The 13,665-nt window shown below is 44.7% G+C and overlaps 1 protein-coding gene across 1 annotated transcript in view; it reads right to left on the bottom strand.

The window, feature by feature from the left end:
• Window positions 1-12,380, bottom strand: part of LOC103265269 (zinc finger protein 85-like) — a 14,859-nt gene extending 2,479 nt beyond the window's left edge. Inside the window, exons 1-3 of the mRNA XM_021714969.1 lie at window positions 12,275-12,380; window positions 4,076-4,202; window positions 2,891-2,986 (exon numbers count right to left, since the gene is read on the bottom strand). Of these exons, the coding sequence (XP_021570644.1) occupies window positions 2,891-2,986; window positions 4,076-4,202; window positions 12,275-12,364 (313 nt within the window). The 5' untranslated portion in view covers window positions 12,365-12,380. The remainder of the gene's footprint in view (window positions 1-2,890; window positions 2,987-4,075; window positions 4,203-12,274) is intronic.
• Between the last annotated feature and the right edge of the window lie 1,285 nt (window positions 12,381-13,665).

Below are 13,665 nucleotides of genomic sequence, written 5' to 3'. Positions count from 1 at the left end.
TGCCCAGGTGGGTCTCGAACCCACGGGCTAAGGCAATCCACTCACCTTGGCCTCCCAAAGTGCTGAGATTACAGGCTGAGCCACTGAGCCTGGCCTAGAGAGAACTTTTGATAAGGATGTGAAGAAAAAGAAATCCTGTATACTCTTGGTGAGTTTAAAATTGGTAGAGTCATACAAAAATTATTATCAACATTCTTTTAAAAATAAAAAGGCAAGCCGGGCTTGGTGACTCAGTCTGTAATCCCAGTGCTTTAGAAGACTGAGGTGAGTGGATTGCCTGAGCCCGTGGGTTTGAGACCAGCCTGGGCAACTTAGTCAGACCTCATCTCTACAATAAATAAATAAATAAATAAATAAGTTAATTAATTAATTAATTAATTAACCAGGCATGGTAGTCCACGCCTGTAGTTCCAGGTACTTGAAAGTATGAGGAGGAAGGATTGCTGGAGCCCAGCAGGTCGAGGCTGCAGTGGCTGGGAACAGCCACTGTACTCCAGTCTAGATGACAGAGTGAGACTCCAACTCAAATAGATAGATAGATAAAAACTGCCACATAGTACAGAAATTGCTTTTCTGGGTATATAGCCAAAGGAAATAAAATCAATATCAAAAAGATGTCTCCAACCCCTATGGGCATTGTAGCATTTGTCAAGATGGCCAAGCTTGAAAACAACCTAAATATTTGTGGAATTTATGTCGATTAAGAAAACAACATTGCCTGAGCCTGCGGGTTCGAGACCCACCTGGGCAACTTGGCGAGACCTCATCTCTACAATAAATCAAAAACTAGCCGGGTGTGGTAGTGCATGCCTGTAGTTCCAGCTACTTGGAAGGCTGAGGTGGAAGGATCGCCAGAGTCCAGCAGGTGAGGCTGTGGTGGCTGGGAGCAGCCTCTGCACTCCAGTCTGGGTGACAAAGTGAGACTCCAACCCAAAAAAAAAAGAAAATAACACACACACACACAGACACACACACACAGACAACATATATATACACAATGGCATATGATTCAACCAAAAACATTTTTACAGAATTCTGCAATTTCAACTTCATGGATGACATTGTAAGACACTACGTTAACTGAAGTGAGCCAGGCACACACACACACACAAATACTGTGTGAGAACAGGTACAGTGGCTCAAGACTGTAAACCCATCACATCGGGAGACTGAGGTGACAGGATTGCCCGAGCTCAGGGTTTCAAGATCAGTATGGGCACCTAGGTGAGACCTCGAGTCTATGACAAATGCAAAAAAAAAGCTTGGTGTGGCAGCACATGCTTGTAGTTCCAGTTACTTGAAAGGCTGATATGGAAGGATCTCCTGAGCCCAGCAATGAGGCTGTGGTGGTCATTAGCATGCCACTGCACTCCAGAATGGGTGACAGAGTGCAACTCCAATTCAGGAAAATAAAATCCTGTATGATCTCACTCCTGTGAGGAAGTATGTACACTCATAGAGGAGGAAAGTACAATGTGGTCACCAGGGCCTACAGGTTGGAAAATGCAGATGTTTTTCAATGGTTACAAAATTTGAGTTATAACTTAGTTTTAGAGAACTAATGTGTACCATAGTGACTTATCGTTAATAAAGACATCTCAGTGGCTCAGCCTGTAATCCCAAGCCTTTGGGAGTCTGAGGTGAGTGGATTGCCTGAGCCCACGTGTTTGAGACTCGTCTGGGCAACTTGGCGAGACCTCATCTCTACAATAAATCAAAATAAGCCGGGCTTGGTAGCACGTGCCTGTAGTTCCAGCTACTTGGAAGGCTGAGGCAGAAGAATCACCAGAGTCCAGCAGCTTGAGGCTGCAGTGGCCCAGAGTGGCCACTGTACCCCAGTCTGGGTGACAGAGTGAGAGTCCACCTCAAAAATAAATAAATAAATAAATAAATAAATAATGACATCTCATATGCTTAGAAAATTTGCTAAAATAGAAGACATTATGTATTGTCCTTATAAAACATAAAAATGGCAACTAGGTAAGATGGTTGATATGTTCATCAATATAATTGCAATCATCATTTCACACTGCATAGGTATATCAAATTATTACATTATTTACCACATATGGCTATTCATTTTTGTAAAAAAAATGTCAGTATAAATAAAAACATGTATAAAAAATCAGAACCTAATCACACATAAACATGCATACATATGTGTTTGAATATATGCATATATGAATCCAGTCCTAAACTTCATACTAAAGAAAATTATAAAATAAGAGTTATTAAGATACAAAGTAACATGTAGGAGATTAATATATGTTTACCAATCCTCTACACGATATAGTATACTTAAATATTTGGACATAAAGAAAAACTACCAGGCTCAGATTATACTATAAAAGTAAAATATCAGGATTTCATCTATTAAGACAGAAAATTTGTATTTAGGTATGACTATTGAGTATGAACTTCAATAAAATCATTGGAAATCTCCCTAGTATAGAAAATCATAAATTTGAACACATGTAACATGTGTCCAGAGTGTTCTTAAAATTTCTCAAACAGATAACAAAATCACGGCTCACATACTTCCAACCATGACGCAAAAAGAAAACATAAAAAATAGGTTGACATGGATTTCCAAATAAATAAACAAATATTTACACATCTCCAAAGCATCAGAAAGGTAGTCAGATCATGCAGTTTCTAACAAACTTTTAAGTGGACTTTGATTTCCTCTGTAAACTTTAAAGATCATTGAAGAAGCAGAGTTTTTGGAGAATTTCAGAACATGGAATAACAGATGTCCCTTTTTGATAGCAAGAGAAAGAATCCCAGGCTTCTCAGAAACCATTTCCAATGGAGCATACCACCTTCTCAAACCACATTTCAAGCTCTAATTCCTCAACCTGTGTCATCTGCTTCATTCACTTCCACTTACCTGGAAGTTTGGCTAATATGTCATGTCTCTTCACATCCCAGGGCTCTTTCCTTTGCTCCAGATGCATGATGAGGTCTGACTTAGAGTCAGCAAGTCCTGTTTAATTAGAGAAATGTCACATGACTCTTGCTGGGGTTCTTCAATTACAAACCTAGTATTTGATCAATAGAGAACACATTATACAAGGTTCTAGACAATTAATCCCAAAATACGGTTTCCCAATAAAACCTTAAGAACATTTAGATAGAATTTCCAATTTATGGGTTTCTTTTCATTCTAAGTTGGAGTCTCACTCTGTCACCCAGGCTGTAGTACAGTGGAAAGTTCATGGCCACCCCAGTGTTCACCTGTTGGGCTCAGGTAATTCTTCTCCCTCAGCTACCAAGTAACCAGAACTAGAGGTGTGCATTACCACTCCCAGATCATTTTTTTGGAGCTGGAGTCTCACTCTGTCACCCAGACTTGAGTGCAATGGTCACTCCTGCTACCGCAGCCTCGACCTGCTGGGGTCTGGTGATCCTTCCGCCTCATCCTTCCAAGTAGCTGGAACTACAGGCGCACGCTACTGCACCTGGCTAATTTTTTTATTTATTGTAGAGATGAGGTCTCACCAAGTTGCCCAAGTGGGTCTCGAACCCGTGGGCTCAGACAATCCACTCACCTCAGTCACCCAAAGGCACAGAATTATAGGCTGAGCGACCAATCCTGGCTATAATTTTTTGATTTAGTGTAGAGATGGGGTCTTGCCAAGTTGCCCAGGCTGTTCTTGAGTCCATGGGCTCTGGCAGTCCTCTCAACTCACCTTCCTAAAGTGCTGGCATTATATACCTGAACCACTATGACTGGCCTTAAATTTGTGCATTCTTAGTTCAGTACTAGTGAGTCAATAACTTATGGCAGCAATGGGAATGAGATGTGGGCAATGATATCTATGCCACTAAATTTCTGAACTTACCAATAATGTAGCTAGGAGGACACTGGTCAATTTAAAATAGAGAAGGCTTCATGTCAAAATGAAACATCATTCATTTTTTATTTTCTATGTTAACATATTACCAACTTTTTTTGAAAGTAGGAATCTGAAACTCATTCAAGCAAAGCAGAAATTCCCAGAAAACAGTATACAAAGGAAGGACATAAAATCCTTAGTATGAAATAGGAATTGTACTTTGAAAGTTTCCTCACCTAGAAAAACCAGGTTTCTATGGTTCTCTAACATCACAGTCCTGTACAATATTCGCTGAGGGGAGTCTAGGCATTCCCACTCCTCTGGAGAGAATTCTATGGCCACATCCTTGAATGACAACAACCCCTGAAAACAACAAAAACACATATTTACCAAGTTACCATGACCTCTAGGTAAAGCAAGAGTGAAAAGAACAGGGTCCAGCTGACAACTATTATTATGCAATAAGAAAATTCATAACACAGAAATGTCCTCTAATGCATTGTGTGGGAAAAAAGGATGAAATAAAATCATCTCAGCCAATGTAGACTCTATTTTTCTGAGTGAAACAGCATAAATTTGGACATCAGCACAGGCAAATAGATTTTTAATTGCTATGTTTACATCACACAGAGTATAATACACATACTGCTCAGATGGAAAACTCCTAGTGAGTCAGAAGGTCCTCATCAAGTTTTAATTTGTACAACAATGAATTGAATATCTTGTTAAAATGCAAATTTGGATTCAGAAAACCTGAATTTAGCCTGAGGTTCTGCACTTTTTTTTCAGTTGGTTTGTCTCATTCTTATCCAGACTAGGGTGCCATAGCATAATCACAGCCTATTGCAGCCTCGATCTCCTTGGCTAAAAGAATCCATCCTCCATAGCATCCCAAGTAGTTGGGACAAACTGGTATCAGATGTCAAGGCACACAGGTGGAACACAACATTCATGCTGAGATCTTTTAGGCAAAAGTTATAATAATTTATTGTTAATTTTTGAGTTGGAGTCTCAGTCTCCTCATCCAGGCTGGAGTGCAATGGTATGCTCATGACTACTGCAGCCTTGATCTGGAGGACTTAGGCAATCCTTCCACCTCCACCTTCCAAATATCTAGAACTACAGGTGCATGCAACCATGCCTGGCTAGTTTTTCTAATTTACTGTAGAGATGAGGTCTCACCAAATGCTCAAACTGTTCTCAAAACACAGGCTCAGGCAATTCTGTTGCCGCAGCCTCCCCAAGTGCTGGGATTACAGGCTGAGTCACCACACCCATCCAATATAGTAATTTATAATCTCAACTTAATAACAAGAAAATACGTGTTAGGCAGAAATCAGCCTACAGGTATCTCCCATGGCATGTAATCTCTGAAATCTCTCATATTTCTGGTTGTTGGGATTCTAGAGAGCAAGTCTCTTCTAATTATTCTTCATTCAGACTTTTTTTGAAAGATATTTTGTGCAGTAACTGCCATCCTGCTTAAATATACATTTTATTAACCGTGTTCTGCATGGAGCTGTTGGAGCAACTAGATAGAAGCTTAACAGTACATGTTATGGCTAAGAGCAGAGGCTCATGCCTATAATCCCAGCACTTTGGGTGACTGTGGTAACATAATTTCCTAAGCCCTCGGGTGTGAGATCACCCTGGGCAAGTTGGCAAGACCTCATCTCCACAATACATTTAAAAAATTACCTGGGCTCTGGTGGCCATGAGTGTGCTAGTGCATTTCATTCTGGACAACAGAAGAAGACTACAACCAAAAAACAAAACATATATATATATCTGTGTGTGTGCATATATATATACACATATTTCTATCCTTCATTAGAATCTGAGGATTTATCCAATCTCCAGTGGGATTCTTGGTTACCATGCCTTCCAATGACCCCCTGAAACAAGGGAAAATGTTTAATAATACAGGTGATGCATTCATGGTGAGAACAGTATATGACAACTAAGCCCTATGGTTGAAGAGAACAGAAGAGGCTATGTAGGGAGCAGTGTCCGACAGACCCATTGAATATCACAGGAAGAACAATAATAGTTGAAACAAACTCATTAGGCAGGACCATCACAAGGACAGCAGCATGGTTTGCAAGTTGTACACACATGACATTCCTTCTGATCTGGGACACATTTACCTGAGAAGCAGTCATTTTTTCTTTTTTCTCCTACTTCTCTGGGATTTCTTCTCAGGTGAGATTACCTAATCAAGTCACACCTACATTTTGAAAATATGCCTTTGTTAGAGTCTTACCACCCTCTTAGGAGGCCCTCATTTGCTCTCCTGTTTGCCTGAGGTTCTCTGTGATTTGGTTCTTCCACCATCTCCCTGAGGTGGGTCTACTTTATCCTTTAAGATAGTTTTCCTTCTTTACAAATGCAAGATAATCCAGAGGGCAGACATCAATTCAGCCTTTGCCCCTCAAGAACAGTGATGTGTCTAAAACTGCACAGAAACTAGTCGTCGAACTAAAATAAATTTTTTGAGTTACTAATTTAATAATATAAATCTTAGACCTAATCAATGCAAAATGGGATAGTTTCAACTCTCAAAAGTTTGACATAACTCCATTTTAGATAGGGGGGCTCTGGCTTCTTTGTGTGTTTGCATGTAGCTAAAATAATTTTGAAATGCTGACAAGGTTGGCACCAGTATGCAACTGTCCAGACTAACTCTGGGAAAGTGGGAGTATGTGCACTAACTCTGTTTTGTTTAATAAAGGAATAAGGAGACTGTGAACCAAGGACAAAGATAATTCACCACTTTCCAGGACTCCTCTCATTGCCCAGATGTCTGCAAGTCTAAGCCACCTCTTGATCTTAGCAGCTCTCTGACCCACAGCCTGGATAAAAATTTTGATAAAGCACACACAACCCAGGAGGGGTCTTTAGGATGCCATCCCCTCATTTCCTTTGTTTTAGTGTCCCTACTAAATAAAGTCACAACCCCTACTCCAACAACTTATGTCGAAAGAACAGGATTTGGACCTGGTGACACAAATGCCCAATGACACTAATGACAGATCCTGGAGAGTTCCACCTAGATAATTAAGTTAAGGTCACTGCAGAACTGTCACCCAACAGCACTTGCCCACCCCAGCTTCCCCATACCCCTTCTCAAAGCCTTTCCTCCCAGGCCCTCAGGGATCCCCCCACCACGAGTCCTGGCTGGGGTTTCTGGACTCAAGATCTCGTGTTGGCCAAGAGGCCTCCTTAACGTTATGATGGAGCCACAGTTTAACTCTGGGGAGGAGAGACGGAGTGGGCCAGGATCATAGCCTCCCCTTCCCCTCACCAGCTCCCCACGCAGGTCGGATGCTGTCCACATCCCTCGCGGGTTCAGCACACTTGGAGATGGTGAGCTGCACGGAGAGTGCTCAGCAGGTGATGTCGCTGCAGGGTCAAGACCACAGGGTCATGGCCCAGGCTCACCTACACCGAGGGGACCGGGCTGAGTCACTGGTGGGGTTGTGCCCAGGCTCAGAGCTGACGGAGAGGCCAGTCCCTAAAGAGCCGGGTCATCTAGATCCATCCCCCTCCCCCTCCTGGGAAACCTCCCCACACACTCACCATCTCCCGCCTTCCGAGGGTCGCAGCATCTGTCCTACAAATCTCCCAGGACCTGCTTTTCACAGGGCAAAACAGGCTAAAATGAAGATATGAGAGGCTGACAGAGGAAACTACGGTCCAGTAATAGCCCGGAAGCTGCCCTCTCACTTCCAGTTCCGGTCTGATTGGCCATTTCAAACCCCAGCATCACCTGATTGGATAAAATTCCAGGCCATCTGGTTTTGAGTGACAGGACATGCGATCAGACACAGGCTGCATGAGGCAAGAAAATGTTGAGATTTCTCCCAGCTCCGGAATGTGGTGGTAACTTGTGGGGGGGGGCCTTACAGGAATTGCGAGGAACACTGGCGTCTGCATGACTCCCAGTTGGTGGGTTGCGGAGCTGCAGGACTATAATCCCAGTATGTCCTGGGAGAGGTGGTGTCGACCTACAGTCCAGCGACCCACCGACCAGGAGCGACACAAACTCCCATCATGCCCCAAAGGGGTTCAGAAGCCTCCTGCCCCCACCCTTCTGCTCAGACTCTGGGGCAAGGAGAAATCTAAAGGCATTTTTGCCTATGGAGTTCTCATTGTTTTGCACCTTCTGTCAATCAAGACCAGAAGGGCGGGGCCTGAAGGCTTTTCCAATCAATGGATGCTGAAGTCTGAACTGGTCAATCAGACGGGAGCCGGAAGTGAGAGGGCGGTTTTGGGGCCTTCGTCTCCTGCACCTGAGCAGTTGGGTCGTCCTTTCAGCAGTGTCCTGTACTCTGGCACCCATGTGTATCTTCGCTTCAGTCTCTGTCTCCCTGTGATCTGCAGGATGTGGAAGCCCTTGGTGAGGCTGCCGGGATATCCGGAGGCTAGGAGAAGGTGAGTATGCCGGGGGTGTCCCCAGAGGGAAAGTGGATGGACTCAGATGACCGACCGGCCTCCCCCTCAGTTGACAGTGAATACGTCCCCGCCGGCCGCTGGGCCTGGTACCCTCGGTGTAGGTGAGGCTAAGCCAGGACCATGGGGCTTGTCCCATCCGTGACCTCACCAGTTGAGCCCTCTGTCAACAGTCCCTTTTGCCATGTGTTTGGGACCCAAAAGAGTGGTGGGGAGGATCCGACTGACTGGCAGGGCCAACGGAGGGAGGGTCTGGGGTAGAGTTCCCCATTGATCCTATCTCCACCCCAAGGTTACATCACAACATTGAGGAACAATTTCTCTCTTTGTAGCTGTGGAAGTCAATACATTTTCATCAGAAAGTGTGATAGATTAATTGTTGAGTTTCACAGGTGTATGAAAGCATCCATTACATTTGTTTTTTGAGTGAATCTCACTCTGTCACCCAGGCAGGAGTGCAGTGGCACACACACGGCCAACCCAGAATCAACCTGCTGGGTTCCAGTGATCCTTCTGCCTCAGTCTTCCAAGTAGCTAGAACTACAGGCATGTGCTACCATGCCCAGCTATTTTTTTTTTTTATTGTAGAGAGGAGGTCTTGCCAAGGAGCCTGAACTAGTCTTGAACATGCAGACTCAGATGATCCATTCACTAAGACCTCCCGAGCCTAGCCGATAACACTTTCAATGAATTATTTTTTAATGCTGAGTTTAGTAATAAGAATAAAACTCTCCATGGACAAGAATAAATTTAGCCATATGGGTTGGCTCCAGTTTTCTGTTACTTCGGTAAATAATGAGGTGTAGGTCTGGAAAAACACACTGGTAGATTACAGGTTTACCACCATGTTACAAAGCCACTAGAAAAAAACAGATCAAGTGGTCAATATCCCTAAACACCAGAAACTTCCGACTGTTGTAAAAGGGTAAATGCTTAAATCAGCACCATGTGGTCCATACAAAGGGAGGTGTCTATGGTACCTGATTTTTTGTTGTTGTGAGTTCTGATGTTACTGCTTAAGAGAACATTCACAGACAATTTCTTTCATTATCATTTCTGCTGGGTTGTCATTGTTAAAAATAACCATATAGGTTTTCTTTGTTGTGCTAGGATGGAGTGCAGTGACACTCACAGCCACTGCAGCCTTGACCTGTTGGCCACAGGCAAAACTTTCACGTCAAACTTCAGGCATGTGCAACCATGCCCAGCTAATTGCTTGATTTATTGCTGAAATGAGGTCTTGTTAAGTTGACCGGGCTCATCTGGAACTCTGGGGCTCAGGCAATACTCTTGTCTCATCTCCCAAACTACTGGAATTACAGGTGTGAGCCATTGTGCCCAGCTATTCCCCATGTGATCCTAACATGGCAACATTGTCAAGCTGAGGGTTGCCAGATATGTTCATGAAAGTTAAATTCAGAAGGGTGGTCACCTGTCCTGGTCTGCTTGGATTAGATCAGGCAGGTAAGCCAGTGAGGCCATATATTTATTGCTGTAGAAGAAATTGCCAGCCGGGCTTGGTGGCTTAGCCTGTAATCCCAGCACTTTGGGAGGCTGAGGTGAGTGAACTGCCTGAGCCCGCGGGTTCGAGACCCACCTGGCCAACTTGATGAGACCTCATCTCTACAATAAATCAAAAATCAGCTGAACATGGTAGCGTGCACCTGTAGTTCCAGCTACTTGGAAGGTTGAAGCGGAAGGATCACGGGAGTCCAGCAGATCGAGGCTGTGGTGGCTGGGAGTGGCCATTGCACTCCAGTCTGGATGACAGAGTGAGACTCAAACTCAAAACAAACAACAAAAAAAGAAATTGCCAGTCTTTCTGGCAAGGAAGGTATTTGTGGAAAGGAAAGATTTAACTCACAGTTTGCACTCCTTGCAGGAGCTCACTGTTTTTGAATCTGTCTCCTGTGACACAAAACAGAAAAATGTAGACTTTATCGCCCTTTCAGAGTGAAAACCCAACTTAAAAAAAAAGATGAGTATCAGTCAAGGTTTGCATGCTCTAAAATCATGACATTCCAGTAGGAAAAGAGACACAGCCCCTGACCTGGAACACATTTACCTGAGAATCAGTCATTTTTGCCACAACTACCTCTGGCATTTCTTGTCAGATGAGATTATCTGGACAAGTCCCATCTACATGATGAAGATATGCCTTTATTTTTTAAAAATTAAATTAAGTGTATTTTATGAGTCTGAGTATCACTCCATAACCCAGGAAGGCATGAATTGTCTCCATAGAGCTTATCACCATCTTGACCTCCTGAGCTCAACAGATTCTTCCTTCTCAGGCTCCCAAGAATCTGAAACTACAGACATGCGTGACCACTCTTGGATAAACTGTATCAGCTTTTATAGCTACATGGATGTGCTATGTTGTCCAGGTTAGCCTCAAATTTCTGGGCTCAAGCAATCCTCTCCCCTCTCTCTCCCCCACCACTGACCTGGACAAAACCCCAAAAAAGTACACAAAACCCAAGAGGGGTCTTGACCCCTCATCTTCTCGGTTTTAATGGTCCTCTAAATAATGTCACAGCCCCTGTTCCAACTCCTTGTCTTGACTTTGGCTGCTCCACCAGGCAGAACCAACTTTGGGCCTGGTGACAAACCGCCAATGATCCTTGAGAGGACAGACCAAGAGTGGGAAGTCATTTTATATCTTATTCTGAAACCCTGACACAATGATGAGAAAGTGGAAGCTGTGCACACTTTAGGTATAATTAACTTTACCGACTTTGTCTTTTCAGAAAAAGACCTCCATGTATCTGAGGGATCTCATAGTGGCAATCAAGTTTGCCTAGAGTAAATGGATTTACAAGACCTAAGACATCATGCATTGGGCGAGGACTGTAAAAGTCATGAAACCTGTAATTACAAAAGTTATAACCGCTCAGAAGGAGAGCAGGTGGGGATTTGATCTTCCAATAAATCGGGCACTATCTACAGGGAAGCCAAGGATCCCCCAAAGCTACATACTGGGAATGCCTAGGAGATAATGGGAGCTGTACCCTTCAATAGTTCTAAGGGATATCGTTTGGAAAGGCGCAGGAGAATTAGAATCCTTGTCACGCCCAGGGCCATAATAATATGGACAGACATTAATGGGTCTCTTTGTCACAGGATATTCAAGACATCCACAGGTGGTCAACAAGGAAGTCATGGCAGTCACTACAACATCTCCAAGAAAAGGATGTAAGCCAGGACTCTGGGGGGCTACAAGGCCACACTCACCTATGGTGTAGGCCCACACCCTGTCTGTGGGAGGTGAATTTTCCTAAATAAATCTTTTCTTCTCTCACCTCTGTGTGTTGCAATTCTTTGCAATTTACTCGGATCTCTGGGTTCCAAGCGCGCACCTCCGGCTTGCCAGCCCTGACGGAGCTGCACCCCTTGTCCATCCATTTTCCCTCACACTGCTAGTACCCAAACAACCCTAATGATTTGGTCTAGGGATTTCCACCTGGATATTCCAGATCAGGCGACTGTGGGACTGTCCCCCACCGGCACTTGTCCGTGGCCGGCTTCACCCTGCCTCTTCTCCAAGGCTTTACCGCCAGACTCTCCGGAGCCCCAGGACCACAAGACCTGACTGGGACTTAGGGATTCATGATCCGCTGTAGGCTCATGAGAACTCATTAATACTGTGCTGGAGCATCCGTTTACCTTCTAGGAGAGAGGAACAGGGCCAGGACCACAGCCCCTTTCCCCAGGGGCTGCCATGACGGTCAGACCCCCCACGACACTCCTGGGTGCCACACATACGCAGCGCGGGTTTGCCTGGGGAAGCCACCAGTAGGGCGAGATCGCCATGGGGACAGGACCCTGGGGACCGAACCAGACCCACAATGTGAAGACGGGACTGGGGCCGAGCCGCCGTAGGGCACAGGTCCAGGATCAGAAGTGAGGGGGAGGCCGGTCGGCCAAGCCGGGTCATCTATGTCCGTCCTGCCACTCGCTCTCGCACCCACACCCATACTCACCATCTCCCGGCTTCTGGGTGTCCCAGCGTCTTCCTTACTGACTCCCCGGACCTGCATCTCACAGGGCGAAAAAGGAAGAAGCAAAGACATGCCACTGTTTCCGAGATGATTCGGCACTTCCGCAGGCCCAGAAAACAAAAGACCCGGTCAGAACCCGGAAGCCGCCACCTCGTTTTAATCTCCTTTCTGATTGGGCAGCTTCTGAACTAGCATCGCTGATGGGATAAGGCGACAGGTCACCTCCCTTCTGATCTTCAGTGACAGCAGATGTGATCCAACAGGGCTGAAGGAGGCAAGAAAAAAGAAAAGCATGTTTTTTCTTGTAGCATTTTGAGGTTCAGTTGCCTCCCTGCCCCGGAAGTTGGGGGAGGAGCAGGATGTGGCATGAATCAGGGAGCATGCTGGGAACTGTAGTACAAGAATGAGGCCTGGTGACTTGATTGCTGAGCTGCAGAACTACGTCTCAGTCAGCAGAGGCAGCAAAACACTTCATGTACCCTGTGAGTAGTTTCAAGCGGAGCCCACATTTTTTGCCCTGCTGGGGAAATCCACATCCACCAGTGACATGTTGGACAAACTGGCCATTGCCATACCCACGTACCAAAGAAACAAACCCCCTGAAAGAAGAGTAAAAAGTAAAAAGGAATAAATATATGAATAAATAAATAAATAAGGATAAAAGAAAGAAAGAAGTCCCCCAATGCTCCTGAATTAAAGGAGAGAGTTTGGTAAATCCTTCAGGTCCTCTCCCACTGTTTTCTGTCCTCAATAATCCTCTTTTTCTATCCTCAATAATCCTCCTTTTAAGAAAAGAGGGAGAGTGTAAGAGAAAAGAGAATTCACAAATGCGAAATGCGAGAAGTCCACGAACTCAGATGATCTCCTGGCATATCAGAATATTAAGACTCCAGGCCAGGCTTGGTGTAGCCCCAGCACTTTCGGACGCCGAGGTGAGTGGATTGCCTGAGCTGGGGCCTCAAATCCAACCAGGGCAACTTGGCAAGACCTTGTCTCTACAACAAATCAAAAAAATTAACCAAGTGTTGTAGTGCGCGACTATAGTTCCAGCTACTTTGAAGCCTGTGGCTAAAGGATTGCCTGAGACCAGGAGGTCGAGGCTGTAGTGGCCAGGAGTGTGCCACTGTATTCCAGCCTGGGGGACAGAGTAAGTCTCCAACTCAAAAAAAAATTTAAAGACTCATGTTATGCACTCAATGACTCTGGAGCAGATGAGCTTCTAAAACAGGCACCCAATGACATACTCTCTAGAACCCCGAAGGACAATGTTGGTGATCTGGTGATGTCATTACTGAGTCAGATCTAACAAATCATCTCCATCCAGTAGGACAAATCTGGAAGTTCAGTATTGTAAGAACTCTTCTCGATGAGTT

The sequence above is a fragment of the Carlito syrichta genome, unplaced genomic scaffold (genome assembly GCF_000164805.1).
Source record: "Carlito syrichta isolate Samal-C Ts95f unplaced genomic scaffold, Tarsius_syrichta-2.0.1 Scaffold306206, whole genome shotgun sequence".
Taxonomy (NCBI): domain Eukaryota; kingdom Metazoa; phylum Chordata; class Mammalia; order Primates; family Tarsiidae; genus Carlito; species Carlito syrichta.
The sequence above is the reverse complement of the archived record's forward strand: the minus strand, read 5'-3'. Positions and strand labels throughout refer to the sequence as shown.